The sequence below is a fragment of the Fopius arisanus genome, unplaced genomic scaffold, assembly GCF_000806365.1.
Source record: "Fopius arisanus strain USDA-PBARC FA_bdor unplaced genomic scaffold, ASM80636v1 scaffold00093, whole genome shotgun sequence".
Taxonomy (NCBI): domain Eukaryota; kingdom Metazoa; phylum Arthropoda; class Insecta; order Hymenoptera; family Braconidae; genus Fopius; species Fopius arisanus.
Window position 1 is genome coordinate 253,457 of NW_011887832.1, and position 18,711 is coordinate 272,167.

Here is an 18,711-nt window from a genome sequence, read left to right on the forward strand (position 1 = left end):
AAGTGGTAAAGGACTTTTTGGGTCGGACTCACCCCCTGTACATGCCGGTTAATTATCGGCACGTACTTCTGGGACACCCTGTATATGGATGTATGCATAGACATTTTTACGGAATAATATTACAGAGTTTTCAAAGCACAGGTGATTGCTGTAGTATTTTCCAATTCTTTCAGTTGAACATTTTAATATTATTCATTAAAAAAATAATGGACCACAAGCAATAACATCTTTCATTGTTTAATTATCAGATGCCAGAAGCCAGTTTTTCAAAATTATTTTCCCTCTGAAATTAAAACGGAAACAGATAAAAAATGAAAGAAATTAATAATTGGGTTAGCGAATTGGAAAGATGGTAAAATTTTGTTATTAATTTACCTCTGGATAGATTCTAATAATGCTTGACAATTGCTTGGGATGTTTAAATGATCGAATTGGCCGAAAGTAAATATTTCCATGAGGACAGATCAGCTTGGCTCGAACGTCTCGCATTGTGACGAAAGTTCCACCAACTTTATAATGACGATTGATGATTACTCTCAGCTTCTTCTTCATAGCCCTTTCTGACATCCCTTCATACCTTCCCATTCTACGGGTATGAAAATTCGAACAGATTTCACATCATCATTATCATCATCATTTGCTGGTAGGTAGACAGCTTCCCCCACTCGAACAAACGGTTCTGTATCATCCACTGAATTAGGTGGTACACACTCAACATTCGCTGGAACCATTGGTGCTACCTCTGTTCCAGTAGAATCAGATGGATCCATCTCCATTGAATCAGAGTCTTTCACAACCACTATTGAGCTGCCTGATGATAGACTTGCGATATCACCCAAACCTTTGTCCTCACGTGTTGGACTTTCTCGGGGTTCAGGAGCTGAACTTGTTGGAGAATCTAGAAACCTCTTCTGTTCAGGTGCTGGGCTCTCTGGAGGCTCTGGTTCTGATTCCTCTGCTTCTGCACTCTCAGGCGAACTATCCAAATTTTCATTAACATTCGTAGAGATGGTGTCATTACTTTATTGGGGAGGAGCATCCCAAGCATCATCATCGCTGTCAGTAAATCTTCCAATCACTGACTCTCCATCTGACGAGCTGATCCACTCAATTAGATCCAATTGCAAATCTCGCTTCATCTTCTCCGAAGTTTCCGAATTTTGAATAAATTAACAAATTGTGATCACTTCACATGTTGAAATCCTATTACTTGCTGTTGTTGGATGGTCAGCGTCAACAGCCATCACAAACGCAGAGCACTTTAACACTCTCGTCACAGAATCAAAATGAGCTCTGCACTGGGAAGAAGTTTTTTTATAAGCTATAAGGATCTCATTTACTCAGCAAGAGATCCCCCTTCCAATCACATTTTCTTTTCATCATGCAGCTGGAGAACTTGAAATCTATAAAAATGTCAGCACCATTCAATCTTAATGAATATTATATTCATATTTAGAATACGTGACTGGATGGACAATATTCAATGGTATGCAAACCTGGTTACTAAAGAATTTTTTTCTAACGGTAGAATAATTCGTAAAATTTCCAGTTCTGCTTTCTTTGAATCGAGATACTATAAAATCAGCTAGATATTTTTTAAACTAACATTATGAAAACGTGAGCAAGTGGACGTCTTAGGCCCTCCCACTTCCACCAACATTCTGGAGATGTTCATACCATCTACAGTGGTAGTTGATTACTATAGGATTGAGAGACATCCGCGGTTACTCATAGAGAATGGCACTTGTCATTGATATTGAGGGTTTCAAAAATTTTGGCAACGAACTTGTTGTGAAAGAATTCGCAATTTCCGCGCTAGAACTTGATGGCGATGGAAAGTTCATGCAGAAGACAGTTTTAGTAGATCCACCGCATAAGTGGGATGAGTTGCTTCGCAAGTACACAGAAGCGAATCAGTGGGTGTCACGTCACTACCATGGACTGCATTGGGATACTACTGGAGATATCAAATACGAGACATTGAGTGAATATGTGAATAATATTGTGAAAAATGTTTCATACATTTATGTCCAAGGTGCGGAGAAGAACAACTGGCTACAGTAAATTCTCAAGAATGAAGTGCCAATTGAAGATTTCAATGATTTTGGCAGCCCTCATATGAGCCTCTGAAGGTGAGGGTGTTTTGAAGTGTGTGTACCATCACAGTCTCTTTGATGGTAGTCCTATCCAGTACCATTGCGCCCTTGTACATGTGCAACGTCTGAAAAAATGGTTCACCAAGTACAACGCAGGTTCTCTAGAGAAATCCTAGAAGAAATATTGCGAAACTCAGCATTTGAATGCACTTACCACTCAGAAAATTGCATTCCTACCTAAGCATTTCATCAAAATCATTGCCAAGGACACTGTGGATGCAGCTTGGGACAAGTTGCCTGAGATGATGCAGGGGGATCCTAGTATCGCTAAACCACGTTATTGCTGCATGCATTGGTCTTCAATATCAACCTGATCACTCAATCCAATCCCCCTACCAATAGCAAAGTGTCCTCTGTGTTTGTATCACCCTTCATAATCTACTCGATGTTGCAGTAACTCTGTTATTGAATAAAGAAATCGAGTCTGGATGTAGTTGTGAGTGTGTGTAGAATTTCTTTGAAATCCGTGCCCCTCCTCCTCCGCCGCCATAAGATCAACATTTCAACGCACATATAAACATCTTCGTGAAATCTCATCAGTTTGCTTGTGAATTTCATGCTTATGAGATACCATAATCATTCTATTGAATAATTTCCAGTTAATGATTATTAAAAAAAATAATGTTCCTTTAAAATGTCAAACAATAATCTATTCGAGATGTGCAGCGAGTTACCATCATTCGAGACTGCTGCAGCACATGACAATGAAGAATCATATCAACGTCTCCTGGAGAATGTCACCATAGCCTTGCAATGGTTCATGAGACTACCTGTGCCATCGCTGATTATCTATGTCAACCAAGCTATTCAACAATTTGATGACTTCTCAGTAGTTTATCTCTCACTCATTGGAGTGCGTACAATCTTTGTAAAAAACCGAAAATTTCGATATATTCATGCAATGATATGCAGCTGAAGGGAGTGACTGTGGAACAACTCCAGACTGCAGCTCATGTAAGGGTGGTACTTCACCCGAATGTGTCTCACATAGTGAGGGAGATGATAGTGTCGATGTCGTCACGTTGGAGGCAATGGAGGCTTCGGCAATTGATGTCCTCAGCTCATTTTTCAATAGCATATAATAAGCAATTAAAAAATCGAAGGAGGGTGTGGCGGAGCGATAGCCAATGAAAAACCGCAAGTCCAGCCAAAGAGATACTGCACAACTCCGCTCTGAGCGCAAGAGGAGTTTATCAGAAATTATTCAATCGTCATTTGTACAAGAACAAGCACAACATGTCATTCATCATTGATTTACAAGGATTCCAAAAACGAGGAAAATTTATCATAAAAGAATTGAGTGCAGTGGCCGTGCAACAATCATCAGACAGTGAACAATCTCCATCCATCAACATGCTCTTTCAAGCACCATGCGCTTGGAGTGATCTGGAGCTGCAGGATACTGTAACCAACAGATAACCGACTCGTGATCATCATGGAATACAATTCAGTGTTGGTGGTCTTGATTACAATAACATTCACAATGTTTTTGACAGTTTTCTGCAGACTAGTCGGAAAATTTATGTGAAAGGCCTAGAGAAAGAGCATTATGTGGAACAACTGCTTGGTGATTCGTACCATATTATAAATTTTGGAAGATTACAATTGTCCAAAGATCAACAATTGTTTCTCCAAAGAAACTGCCCATCCAGACATTCATCAACATATCAAGCTATGGCAGGAGTTAGTTTGCCGTGCTTTAGTGAATGTGCAGCGCTTGAAACATTGGTTTCACTCAACCACTCATTAAAAATTTAAAAATAATGAAAAGGATTTTAATGAACTTTTTGATTAAAAAATGAGATTTTTTTAAGTGAATTATTATCTTCGAATCACTTTTTTGTTTTGAATTGTAAAATGTAAAAATATATTTGCACATTCTGAAAATGTTCTCATGTTCATTTGTACAAACCTCACATGACCATTCAATGTAAAAAACTCCCATTTCCAATTCTTCACTTCGAATCTATGCATCCAAGAGGCAAGAGTGTTTTGTTTATACGATGCGTACGTGCTCACTGCTAAACACGCGCAGCAGCCACGTGAGTGTGCATCAGTTCTCGCGCTCCGATCTCAATTAGAGAAGTATGGAGTTTGAAAAATGAATCCGTATATTTGATAAAAAGAAGAAATATTCATCTTTCTTATTAGTGTCACTTTATAATAAATTTAAAGAAAAAATTTCAAAATCAGAAATTAAGATGTTGGTGTAATGATCATTATGATTGAGGTAGCATAAAAGAAATAAATCCATCGCCAACAGATAATCTGAAAATCATTGCAGCTAGTGGATACAAAATATTGAATGTCGTGAATTTGATATATACTTTTTATGTTGTATCATATCATCCTGTTAATCCATGGAGTAGGTATCTACTCGACTTGGAAACCATGCATCCAGGCAGCTGAGTGTTTTATATAAACAAAATTATATGATGTGTACGTGCTCACCGGCAAACAGCCACGTGAGTGGGAATCAGTGCACGCTTCGATCTCAATGAGAGTGAGAGAGAGGTATGGAGTTTAAAAAATGAATCCTCAGATTTGATAAAAATTAAAAAAATATTCATCCTTCTCATTAGTTTCGCTTCATAATGAATTTGAAGAAAAAATGTCAAAATCATAAATTAATTATCATTATTATTGGGGTAGCATAAAAGAGAACAGTCCATAGCCAAGAGATCATTTGGCAAATGATTGCAGCTATGATTCTCAACTATAGGATATAAAATATTAGCCATTCCGAATCGGATATGAGACATTACATGGTTGATATTACACATCAAACATGGACGGCAGATATTCGACATCAGATGGTGGATATCCCCCCCCCCCCACAAATAACCGGCTCAAAAGTTTGACGCCGGACATTACCATCGTTGGGTCGATAAAGCAGAACCAGCCATTACCGACCAAGGGACGAGAAGAATGCGACATTGCCGCGCCCCCGCAGCCTCACCCCGCCCCCGTAGCCTAACCACGCCCCCGCAGCCTCACCACGCCCCGCACCCCGGTATACTTTATCTACCCAAAAGACCTACTGAAGTCATATCATCTGGCACCACCCAATTCATTTTGTTAAAATATCGAGAATAAATTTAGCTGGGATAGAACACCACTGCTCTCATTCGAGCACTACAATCAAACTTATATGTATATTAAAGAATACACACATGTATATAGATATATACGTGTTGTTATCGCGCGCTTCGATTTATCTTTGATTCAGTCCTGAATATAAGGTGAGCCAAGTCAGACACACAAGGTGACGTAATCATTTGAGGCTGACTCATACCATACACCGAATACACAATGTATTGAAAACAATAATGAATAAGTATATTAATAATTTGTACCCATAACTTCCTGTATAAATTATTTCAACCCTACTCATCAACCTGCTCATATTTTACCATGGTAGCAGAGCGTGGTTGAGTAGAAAAGGTTGTCCTAGGTTATGGGAGCACATGGTGAGAAAAATTCGAACGTGCTGGAATCACAGAGTAAGAAAAATTTGGTGACGTGTGCAAGAAAATTAATAGTAGTGAACAGAATAATTAAAGTGATTAAAGAGAACGTTAATAAGAAACAAAAAGTTGAAATGGCTGAAGAATTTAGAGTGATGTAGCCGATATTTGACGGTAACGATTATAGCACATGGAAGAAGAGAGTCACAACGTTTTTGAAGATGAAAAAGTGCGCTACAGTAATAGAAAGAGAAAGACAACAAGACGAAAATGCGACTACTTGGGAGGAAAATGATCTCAAGGCAATGAATTACATATATAGTGTTCTTTCGAATCGTCAAATGGAGTTAATAAATGATGAAACTACATGCCTGGGTATAATCAAAAAATTAGACAAATTATATTTAAGAACGTCCACAGCATTACAGATATGTGTGAGAAATAAATGAGAGAAAATGAAACTAAAAGACTATGCCGATACAAGTGAGTTTTATAATGACTTTGAAAAATTAACTACGGAGCTGAAAAATGCAGGTGCTACTGTAAGTGAGTCTGAAAAATTGAATTACTTGTTGAGAATGCTTCCAAGCTCTCTAAGTCATATAGGAAACTTAATAGACGTACTACCAAAGGCTGATCAAACCAGTGATTACGTAATCAGTAAAATAAAAATGTATGAAGATAACGATAAAGATCAAGATCAAAATAAAAATAGTGCTAGCTCCAATGTATTCAAAAGTGAGATGAAAAGAGACAGAGTGTGTTTCCGATGTGGAAAAAGTGACCACATGCAATTCGAGTGTACGAGTTCAAGCCAAGCAGGAAGTTACTCGAGAGGAGGAGGATATCAGCGAGCGCGAGGAGGCGCACGTCATCAGGGCCAGCAACAACGAGAGAACAGCTTCAACAGAAGTGGCTACAGAGGCAGAGGTCATCGAGGAAAAGTCAGCCTTTTCAGGCAAGATCGCCAAAGCAGTGATCAGCAACGAATGACCTTCGCAACAGAGGTTGACAACAGAAAATCAAAAACCATTGAAGTAAATAATTGGGAAAATAAACTGGAATGGGTACTAGATACTGGTTGTACAGACCACATCATAAATGATATTAAGTATTTTTCAAATTCAGTTGAATTAGATACTCCAGTGAATGTAAAAATTGGAGATGGTCGTATATTAAAAGAAACAAGAATTGGCAATGTTAAAGCAAAATTTATAACAAATTTCAATGAAACAAAAATTGAATTAAAAGATGTAGTCTTTGTAGAAGGTATGGACAGAAATTTACTAAGCTTCGGGAGAATCGCTGACAAAACAAAAATTGTATCATTAGGTAATACGTCGAAAATATACACGAAAGAAAATAAAATAATAGCAACAGCATACAAGATAAATAATATGTATAAATTGAATACAGTGTTTGATGGCCAACAGAACTATATGACCGAAATACAGAAGCATGGTATGACCTTGAAAGAAAGATATCACAGATTATTGGGTCATGTAAACTTTGGATATTTAGACATTCTATGCAAAAATAATTTAATAAACGGACTAGCAAAATCTGTAGAGAATGAATATCTACAGTGCGGTACATGTATACAAAATAAAATGAAAAACTTGAAATTTGAAAATGGTAGGCAAAGTGCTAAAGAAATTGGAGAGATCATACATGCGGATGTAAACGGCCCACATAATACAGTCGGGTTCAAGGGTGAAAAATATTTTTTAATAATAATCGATGATTTTAGTAAAGCTGCAAAAGTATACCCAATTAAAGGAAAAAATGAAGTCTATGATTGCTTTGTAACGTACGTAAATCAATTAGAAAATGTAACAGGAAAAAAGATGAATAGACTAAGATGCGATAATGGGAAAGAATTTCTGAACAAAGAAATGTATAAGTTTGCGAAAGAAAAAGGAATACTCATTGAGCCGTGTCCTCCGTATGTTCATGAATTAAACGGAACTGCAGAGAGATACAACCGCTCAGTCATGGAAACAACAAGATGCCTGTTAGCCGATGCCAAAATTCATAATCGTTTTTGGCCACAAGTAATTAAAACTTCGGATTATCTAAAAAACCGAACATTAGCAAACACATCACAAAATAAAACGCCATATGAAATAATGATGGGAGAGAAACCAGACATTAAAAATCTGAAATTATATGGAAGTAGAGTGTTCGTTCGAGTCCCCGAAATGAAAAGAATAAATAAGTGGGATCGAAAAGCAGATTTGGGTATCCTAGTGGGATATGAAAAAGTAGGCTATAGAGTCATAATTAATAACAAAATAACAATTGCAAGACATGTAACTATTGTCGAACAAAATGAAAAATTAATTGGCTTTAATGAGATTGATGAAATTGACCAGAATCCAGATATAAAAAAAGGTAATAATCAAGAAATTAAAATTCAAAATGAAAATAATGAAAGTGAAGATCAAGATGAAAATTATATGAACGAAGAAGTAAAAGAAAAAAAATTCACCTGGGAATCGAGATAGAGAAAAGAATATAACTATACCGAGAAGATCAGAAAGGAAAAAAAGTCCAGTAAATAGATTCGGAAATCCAATAACAAATTGTGTTTATGTAAATTATGTCAGTGTTAATAATCCCGAATCATATGACGAGGCAGTTAGTAGCTGTGACAGCGAGTATTGGCGAGAAGCTATGAACAAGGAAATCGAATGATTGAATAAGAACAATACGTGGAAACTAGTAAAAAGGCCAGAAGGTGAAAAAATTATAGATTTAAAGTGGGTATATACAAAAAAAGGGGGCAATAAATTTAAAGCTAGAATTGTAGCTCGAGTGTGTCAACAAAGAGAAATCATTGATGATATCTACTCGCCAGTAGCTCGCACACAGACTTTAAAAATATTAATAAATTACTGTATTAATAATGAAATGATGATTGATCAAATGGATGTAGAATCAGCGTTCCTAAATGGCAAAATTAAAACTAAAGTATATGTAAAACAGCCTCAAGGCTATGATGATAAAAGCCGTAAAGTATGTCTATTAGAAAAAGCTCTATACGGACTGCGTGGAAGCCCAAGAGCATGGTATGAATGCTTAGACAATTATCTTGGTGATATGGGATTCGAAAAGAGTAAAATCGATTATTGCTTATATTTTATGGAAAAGGAGAAGGATAGAATATATTTGCTAATTTTTGTCGATGATATGCTAATCTGTAGTAAGAACCGAAAATTGATAGATGAAATCAAACGAGAACTAACAAACAAATTTAAAATGAAAGATATGGGAAAAATAAGAACATACCTCAGTATAAATATTGATTATGATCATAACAATGATTATATAACTTTAGATCAGCAAGATTACATTGAATCACTTGCAAAAAGATACGAAATCGAAGATGCAAAATTGTATGCCACTCCTATGGAACAAACTTTAAAATGCCAAAAAGCAGTATCAGTAGTAAATGATATCAAATATAGAAATTTAATCGGCGCGTTATTATATATTAGTTCATGCACAAGACCTGATATGTATTATTGTGTAAATTATCTGAGTAGATTCCAAAATTGCTATGATCATAGTCATTATAAATATGCATTAAGAATTTTAAAATACCTATATTATACAAAAAAATTGAAATTAAAATATAAAAAAAATAATGAGTCTGAAAGACTGGAATGTTGTGTTGATGCAGATTGGGCAGGAGATCCAAGTGATAGAAAATCTACGACTGGCTACATAATTAAAATGTACGGAAATACAATTTTCTGGAAATTAAAAAACCAGACATTGTAACAAAATCATCAACAGAGGCTGAATATGTAGCATTGTCTGTATGTGTGAGTGAGATTACATTGATAAAAGACTTATAAAAGATTTGAAAATAGAGATCAAAGATACAATTAAAATTTACGAGGATAATTCAGGCGCTATCAGCATAAGTAAATATGGCAATTTAACAAAAAATTCAAAATATATAGAGACACACTATCGCTTTGTAAATGAGAATTATATGAACGGTATAATTGATGTAATTAAAATCGACTCGGAAGAAAGTACAGCTGACATATTTACTAAGTCACTAGGACGAATCAAATTCGAAAAATTGAGAGACAAACTTAATTTGTATCAAGTAACAAAAGTATTAAAATGAGAGACAGCTAAATTTAAGGAGGCGTGTTAAAATATCGAGAATAAATTTAGCTGGGATTGAGCACCACTGCTCTCATGCGAGCACTACAATCAAACTTATATGTATATTAAAGAATACACACATGTATATAGATATATACGTGTTGTTATCGCGCGCTCCGATTTATCTTTGATTCAGTCCTGAATATAAGGTGAGCCAAGTCAGACACACAAGGTGACGTAATCATTTGAGGCTGACTCATACCACACACCGAATACACAATGTATTGAAAACAATAATGAATAAGTATATTAATAATTTGTACCCATAACTTCCTGTATAAGTTATTTCAACCCTACTCATCAACCTCCTCATATTTTATCACATTTATTTAATAAAGACCTTCTTGTGGCCATTTGGTAAAACTACGCCCTTCAACTATATTGCCAATTTTTTATGAAGATAATCAGCAGATTGTTTTACGTACATGATGAATGAAATTTCATGATCAAGAGCGTTCCGTAGGTTTTGGCAGATTTCCCTTTCGCTCTGAACCGTTCTTTCTGGGAATGCTCTTTTGTTCTCCATTAAGAGAAACGTTCTCAATATTGTCGTTCTTTAAGTTCGTTCGTGCAGGAATGTTCTCACAATTTCGTTCTTTGCGAGAACGTTCCCAATAATTGTGTTTTTGAACAACGTTGGAACTTGGTTGTTGGATTTTGAAGTTGGATTGAACAATAATACTTTCATTGTTAATTTCAGTGTTTGTGAGAACGTTCTTCTTTGGTTACGTTTTTTGACTAAAGAACGGAAACGAATAACAAACGCGTTCTCAAACAGTCGTTTTAACGAAAAAATTTCTCCGTACCTAACGATTTTCCAGTTTTTTGGTGAGAAAGAATGAATCTTAATATGAAGCATATTAAGTATAACCATAAATTAGGGAATTTTGGAAGTAATCCACTTGGTAATTCTTTGGCATTCTTTGAAATCGATCAACTTTCAAACAACATTTATTCTCCAGATAAATGGTCTATTTTCTCGACGCAAATTACAATGACATGTGTCCTGAATGCGTATGTAGTTACGGCCGTTTGCATGAATTATTTCCACTCAATTTGTAACTATGGGAGCACAGTAGACCGGAACAAATTTGAGACGAAATTGACTCAGGCGTTTTTTAGTTTCGGTGGTCAAAATGTTTTTATAGAACTTAGACCTCATTAGGTCATCAAAATGATCGCCTCGCCATGCTTTTTGACTAAACTGAAAAAAAACGTCTCAGCAATTGATTCGATGTTTTAAAATGAAAGTTCTTTATACATGTTATGAATTTTCGACGACCGGAGTAAAACCGATTCAAGATCGTCACCAAAAAACGTCATGGCGAGATATAGGTAACCGGTCTCCTGGGGACCCGCACCCCCACCTTCGCCCACCGTTCACTATCGCTCTCTCACCGTTTTCGTTGACTGAGGTGAGGGAGCCACTGACGAAAGTTCTCTCTCTTAAAATGAGCAGAAAGAGAGGCATACTAGAAGTTTCACTTCCATCGTGCGTCGCTTGCAACACCCATGATTTTTTCTTCCATTGATACTGTTTTTTCAGATTTTTGACTCATCAGTTAATCACAATGATTGCCTCGGCAATTTTGTTGAGAATTGGTCGGGAAATTATTGATTCGATCCTAAATAGATCAGATGCACTACCGAGCATCCTCGACAGGCGCATATGTGGGTGAAGCGTGCGTAGCGATCGATCAATCAAGGTCCCCAATTTTTCATTTTGATTTCTACCTGTTTTCATGCAAACGTCCTGGCGCCTAACATTTCGGTGAATTCGCTAAGTTACGTCGGTGTGCATATATTTATTCATTATTCGATGGAGGACAAAATATACGCAATATGACACATGAGATATTCAATTTCAGATTTGAGGCTCTCGTGGGCATAATTGTTATTACAGTTGGCTTCCGGATAGATTTTACAAATGTTGCAGTTTGCATCTTCAGAGCAAAGAGCTCCAATTCTGAGGGCAGTCCCCTGTGTGGACTTTTCCACATGAGCAGGGTGTTATGCCCCAGGAAAACCATTAAATTAAAGAATATCATTAACTCATCAGTCAGCTCGTCAGACACAGTCGATTACTAATATGACCATCCGTTACATCACTATCTTGTAATTTATAATGCCTGATATCCATGGGATCAGTCAAAAGATATTATTTATGTAATAAATCGTTCAATTCCAAAAGGAATTGTTTCTCCCTGAGACATATTGATTTCTAAATTATCTACGAGTGATCTATCCCTATCAACGAACTCGTCCGCTTGGATCCATTACAAAGGGATCTCGTACACTCCTGGTGTGCTTAAGACTCGTCGTGGATCCTTTGCACTTGGCAGCATTTATACAATCTTCTTTGGAGGTTGGAACATGGTTCGGACGTTGTGCGTGCCGAGTACTTTGCTTATGCGGTTCGTTCTGTCTTCCGAGAGGCCCCGCTCATGTAATACTGATATCTAAAGTTCTCACCGGGTTCTTATGGGTTCCAGGTCATAAACATTTCAACAATGACAGAAACTGAAGGAATGCAAGAAACCTTACCAGAAGAAATATCTTCAGAACCTACATCATTACAGCGCGAAAGTCGCATCAAGCAGCCACTCATATGGAGAAATATAATAGCTCTTACAGTGCTACATATTCTTGCAGTTTATTTGTTAGCCATGAATTGGTCCAAAGCAACAATATGGACATGGATTTTTAGTGAGTTAATTAACATAAATATAGTATGCTTTATGAAAATAATATACTGTTAGAATAAATTGGATGCACAGAGAACCGAATTTGCACAACCGTGGTATTGACCAAATACCAGTATATAGTTTATGATTGAACTGCTGAGAAGCAAAATTTATATATGTTATATTGCCTGTTTTTATGTTGGGACGTGATTTTCGCAGCGTCACGGAACCCTCTTTCCCTAATTCGGCCCTCTGATACGAACACTTCAAAATACACTACAAAAATAAAAATGTCAGGCACCACGTCATTTGGTTACCCACATATCGAAATCTTTCTCCACTTCTACCTTCTATGGTTCCTTACTTCGATGGAGTTTAATACTATGAAGTTGAACAGAAACAGCGATGTGGAAGAATCCGCGCCACTGAACAAAACTTTATTTTTCGCCATTTTTTACAAAAATTAATTTTTGCCTTCTTTAATAGATTTCATACACTTTTTCGAAATAAAAAAAAAGTAGTTATATTTGTCACGTCATGTTTTTCATCGAATATTCGATAATAATTATCAAATAAACGATGCAAAACTATGAGTATCAAGTTCTCCTGTTTTAAGCTTACCTTTCGGAAATAGCTGGAGATCTGAGTAAGGAATCCTGCCTGGAGGAATCGCATAAGAGATGACAGTCTACTTCTTGTTCAGGAACTTTTATTCTTTTTTGTACATAGATAGATCTAACAGGAAACCGAGGAAATTAGTCCCGCTATGATGAAAATTTTCTTTTATTTTTATATAATTTAAACAAATTACTTTTCGGAGGGATCTTCTCGTGAACAATGGATTTTAATAGTAGAAATTAAATTGTTTAACAAAAATTTATTAATTTCCTCTTGCGTAAGGAATTTCAATTTTCATATTAAATTTCTTTCAATTGGTTCGACCATCCTTAATTGACATGAAATGACAATATTGGATTTAAAAATTTGAACGTTTGTAATGAATATTATAAAATGTTTCTTCTTGTGTTGTCCTTGCAGATAATAAATAAATGGAATAAGTTATCCTCTGATCTTTCCTTCCTTTAGAAAAACGATAGAGTCAGTTGACTAGCTATTTAAATTGGGAGAAAAATAATGGCAAAACTGAGATAATTGATAATTCGGAATTAATTCTAAAAATAATTGAAACAAGAAAAATCGCAATGATCAATAATACGGAACTTTGTTAACATTGAATAATTATTAAATTAAGTTGATTTTGGACATAACTAAATAATTGAAAAGCGCGATAATGAACAATCAAGAATTTCTATCAATCGAACCTCAATAAAAATTGATAGATTTAATTTTGAAATATAATTTGAATCGCGATGATTAATTATTCAAGATTTTTATTAAAATTGAATAAGCATTACATTTGGTTGATTTTGCAAATAACTAAATAATGGGAAATCGCGATAATTAATAATCAAGAATTTCTATCATCAAATTACAATAAGAATAGGATAGATTTTATTTTGAAAAATAATTAGGATCGCAATGATTAATTATTCCACATTTTTGTTAAAATTGAATAACAATTAAATTTAGTTGATTTTGGAAATAGCTAAATAATTGGAAATCGCGATAATTAACAATCAAGAACTGCTCAATCAACCCAACCGCAATAGCTTGATTGATTGTAATTCGAAAAATAATTGGAATTTCACTTTAATTGATAGGTGAAAAATACATAAATCACGAAAATATACGCAACCAAAATTTCAGTTCCGCGCTCTTTTCTATTATTAGTAGTTAAATTATGAACGTCAATTTTTTCTTGTTGATTGGGAAAATAATAGTTTTTTTTTGTGTCTGTCTCATTTCGTGCGTGGCTGGTCCTTTTCGTGTGGCTGATCCTTCCTTCTTGTGGGACTTGTGACGTGCATCAATTATTCTGGAGCGCAAGAGAGAGAGAGAGAACCGCGCCAAGCTGATGGTCTCACAAATTGTGGAGAGAACAGGAAAAAAAACGAATAATTTAATTAATAACAGAATTTCCGTGAAATTCCCCGAATCGACCTGAGGTTACGCCTAGTGCGGAGAGAAATTATGGGAGGGTTCCCATTCGGACAATTTTAGGAGGGGTTAGGGTTAGGGAATAATGCACGGTATGATTCGCGCCGCGAAGAAGGGTAATCAAAATTATCATCCGGCGTGGGCTGGAGGAACTCCGTTCGCGAAATCTTCCCGGGATGAACCGCCTGACTGCGGGTGTCAGCACCCCAATGGGAGAGATCCGTGAGGTGTTTTAAAATACGTTTAAGGGTGGAAGGTCCGTAAGGGTTTCACGACCAGCACTCCACTGAATTGCCGATTGTGTTGGTCGCGTAGGGTGTTTTTAGGTAAAAATTGTTGTCCACGGATCCCCGGGGAGCCAACCGGGAAGACTAGCCGCGATAATCGCGCTCAAGGGTTAAAACTAGGAGATTCATTTTCCCTCATTCAAATTTGAATAGGGAGATTTAGTACGCTGAGGGACGCCGGCGCCGGCGCAGCTAACCCACGAAAACTTGTAACGGGATTTTTGGAAATCCCGCACATTAAACTAAACTTTGGGTTAAGTTCCCTAAAATTCTGCCATCTCGACTCTCTCCCGGGAATTACTCGAATCGTCGAGGAAGGTGGGGACTGGGGCCCGAGTGCTTAGGGTGTTAGGAGGCCTAAGGATAGGCAACGGCACAGGGCGGACATGGGGAAACATTCCCAGCTCCCCTACGTGACTTGCTGGCATAAAGCATAGGACTCATACTGGCGTATGAGCGCTCCATGTTAGATGGGGTAGGCATTCGAGCGGCTGATCCTTCGAAGGGGTTGTTCGAAGGGGTCAGTGGCGACGCTCGAATTCGGCGCGCTCCAGGAGAGGCTAATGCCAGGGATATCCTCCCTGCGGCGAGGGCAGCACGTCCCGGCACACGGCAGCTCACCCAGCCGTAGTCGAGAGTGGGGGTACATCGGCACTACTGCTGACATTGCCCACCTACTCGGCAGAGCCGCTTCGGCTGACTCCCAGTGCGGACCACTGGCAGCTATCTTTCGAGCCCGTAGCTGGCTCCCAATGCCCAGCATTGGTCTTCTACGCTCCCTAGGTGAGGATCATCCTCTCCCCGGGAACATTCTCTGAGTGAGAGCAATACTCTCCTCGGGTGGTGTTCTCTAGGTGAGAGCCATGTTCTTCCTAGTGACGTTCTCTGGGTGAAAGTCATCCTCTCCCCAGTTAGGCTCTCTAAATTTGGGGCTACCCTAGTGGGCCCAGCACGCTCTCGATGGTGTGCTTTTGGGTGAGTAATCTCCACGCTCTCGGCCTCCCGGCACTTCGCTATCTTACGGCACGCTCTCGGCGAGGTGTTCTCAGAGGTCGCCCCCAGCGTCCCAGAACCCCGCAAGTATGCTCTCGGTATCCCGAACCACGGTCTGTTCGCTGTATTATTTTTCGGTCTAGATTTCGGTTATTAGAGTCGCGTATCCGTGGACCCTGGCCCTCTCTCCACGACCTAGCATCCTGAGCAGCCCAGGTCTTCCCGCTTCCGTTCCTTTCGTCATCGGCTTCTAGCTTCTCGCGGGTAGTTTTACGGTAATGAGGTTATCGTTTTAGTTCTGGGAGTACGGACTCCCCGGTTTTTTGGGTTTATGGATTTACGGATTTTGTGTTATCGCGAGGACGAGTTCCAACCCCACTCGTCCTGTCCTTTCGTGCTCTTGTTTTTTTGGATATTTCGGGAGTTTAGGTTCGATGAGGTCGGCTGATCTCGGACAAGGCAGGGCACCTCCCCTCCTTGCCTTCGTTTCGGTTTTCGTTAGCTTTTGGCCCATAAAAAGCTAGCTGGTGCCCGCAGTAATTCGGTTGGATTTTGGGATGCGAGCACGGGAACGGGCGAAGGTAATAACGATTGCCGATCTTCGGGACGAAATCGGGGAAAAGTGTTACAAACTAACGCTCTGGCGAGGCAAGAGCTCCGCCATGTTTTTGCGAGTTATCGCCAGGACACGAAGGCACTAAGAGAGTTTGTTCGCGAGGAAGAAAAAGGACGCATTGGGGGATCCCACCCCGTGCACCAGTCCCGTGCCAAGGTGAGAGAATATTCCAATTAATTCTCCCAGTCAGCCCGATTACTGGAGACTCGTTTTGTGATTCGCGAGTGAAAATTATCCCTTTCGATCAATGGATCGAACGACGTCTTCCCTCCGTTGAGGTGTCTGTGCGTGTTTTTCGGCCATGGTTTACTCGAAAACCACAGCGGATCGCCTGTGATCGTAAAAATCCCGGGTGAACCCGTCGAAAACCCCCGTGGAAGGTGAGGATTTTTCCCGCTTGGCCTTGAATCGCATACGTGTCGTCGAGGCCTTGGTTATTTCTCCCACTACGCTCCGCTTACCGTTGAGCGAGAAGTCTGGCTCAACGGCATTGGAAAATTCCGTTCCGACAAACGGGGATATCTCGATCCACGTACGCGGTGAAAATCCCCAATTTTGGGAGGGTGTGCACGAGTTATCCCCCTTGGTGGTGGAGTTTATTCGGGCTCGATCGTTGACCCGTTACCGCGCTGGGTATTAAAACCGTTAAAAACTGACCCTCATGTGCGCAATGCATGTTGAGCGTAGCGCTGTCTCTCTCGCGCGCTATCCCCATCTCTCTCTCTCTCTCTCTCTTTCAACGCCTTCTTCAGGCGCTCTCCACGGATTTTCTCTGTGGATTGCCCGTTTGGGGTATAATAAACGGCCCTTCAATGGACTATTACGATAATTCAAAGTACCGATCACCCCTTAAACCGTCAATAGATAATTACTTTAGGGTTACGCGGGGTTTGGAAAATCCTGAACCTCCCCAGAGGTTTCGCGGAATCACGTGGAAGTTTATTCCGTGGGTTGAGACTTACCAGCAAGTAATTCTACGGGGCCTCCGAACCTTTTTGGGCAATCTCGAGCATCGTCCGATGCCTCGCGGGGTTGATCGGGGTTCCTTTTTTTGTATCGTTGATCTCGGTCAACTGGGGAGAACTCCATCCCTTGTTGAAATGGCCCAATGAAAGAGATAGTTGAGGTGGGCTGATAGAGCCTATTTTTATTCTTCTTCCTATTGCTCTCAGTTTTTTATTTGGAAAATTTTGCCCGTTTCCCCGAAGCCACCCGTCTCTCCGCAACCTAGCATACTGAGCAGCGCAGGCATCCGCTACTTGTCCCTTAACCCCTTCGCTGAGCTAGATTAAGTACGGTTGGAGTTCCGTTCTGACTTTTCGTTAAACTCAAGCTTCTAGTTGCTGATTCCTCGACTTTAGAAAATTAGGTGGCGTCCGGCAACCTTTTTAGGTCCCGATTTTCATCCATGTTTTTTTTTTGTATGGGCGAGGAGGCCATCGGGAGGAAGGGCGAAGGTGACATGCATTTTCGGTCGTGAGTAAATGTTACGTCACAGACTGTTCCTTCTTCCTTGTGTGATTTTTCCGGGTGTGTATGATCCCTTTTCTCCGGCTATAAATCTTGATTGTGTCTTTGATTTTTGAATGAATATGTAATCGTTGAATGAATGCAGTGTTTATCCTTCCACTGTTTTTCTTGAATGAATGTACTGGTTTAGGGTTTTTGATTAATTGTTGGCAACTGCTGAGGCTTCCAAACGGAACTGAACTTTCCGTTGCTGGACAATGGCTCTCGTACCCATTATTAATTGGTGTATGTTAATTCATACACGAATTAGAAATGGTATGGGGTTGCAGAATCATGGCATGGTGCACTGATGAGTACCGATGCCTTTTTCATTGGAGACGGGGGAAGAGTATTGGGTGGGATACTGGGCGCGTGGGTAATGTGGTCGCGAGGGGATTGGGAAGGGGGGTGGGTTGCGTAACGCACTCGTTGGCGCGAGAGGAGGTAGATGGTGGATTTCGGGAAGTGAACTAAGGAGATTCAATTGGAAATAGTCATACGGCTGGTTCCAGGGGTAATTTGATAGCAGGGATGATAACGTTTCTTGGTAATATTTTTTTTCAATCGTTTAACATGAGAATGCTAATATGAGCATTCTCATGTTTTAAAGTCTTACTTGTCTTATTCGTTTGTAAGAAAAGGACTGGAATTATAAAATTTGATTCCTCATTCTTCAGTTACATTATTAATCATGGTTTATTTATTAATTGTTTATTGTTGTTAAACCCCATTGGGAACAATAACTCGCAATGGTAT

The 18,711-nt window shown here is 38.9% G+C and overlaps 1 protein-coding gene across 5 annotated transcripts in view; it reads left to right on the top strand.

The window, feature by feature from the left end:
• The window catches only part of LOC105270713 (acyl-CoA desaturase), a 316,759-nt gene that overhangs the window by 138,427 nt on the left and 159,621 nt on the right, over nucleotides 1–18,711 (top strand). For all 5 annotated transcript variants that reach the window (XM_011311831.1, XM_011311830.1, XM_011311829.1 and 2 more), the window contains one exon: nucleotides 12,301–12,514. In XM_011311831.1, coding sequence (XP_011310133.1) covers nucleotides 12,319–12,514 — 196 coding nt within the window. In that variant the 5' untranslated portion in view covers nucleotides 12,301–12,318. The remainder of the gene's footprint in view (nucleotides 1–12,300; nucleotides 12,515–18,711) is intronic.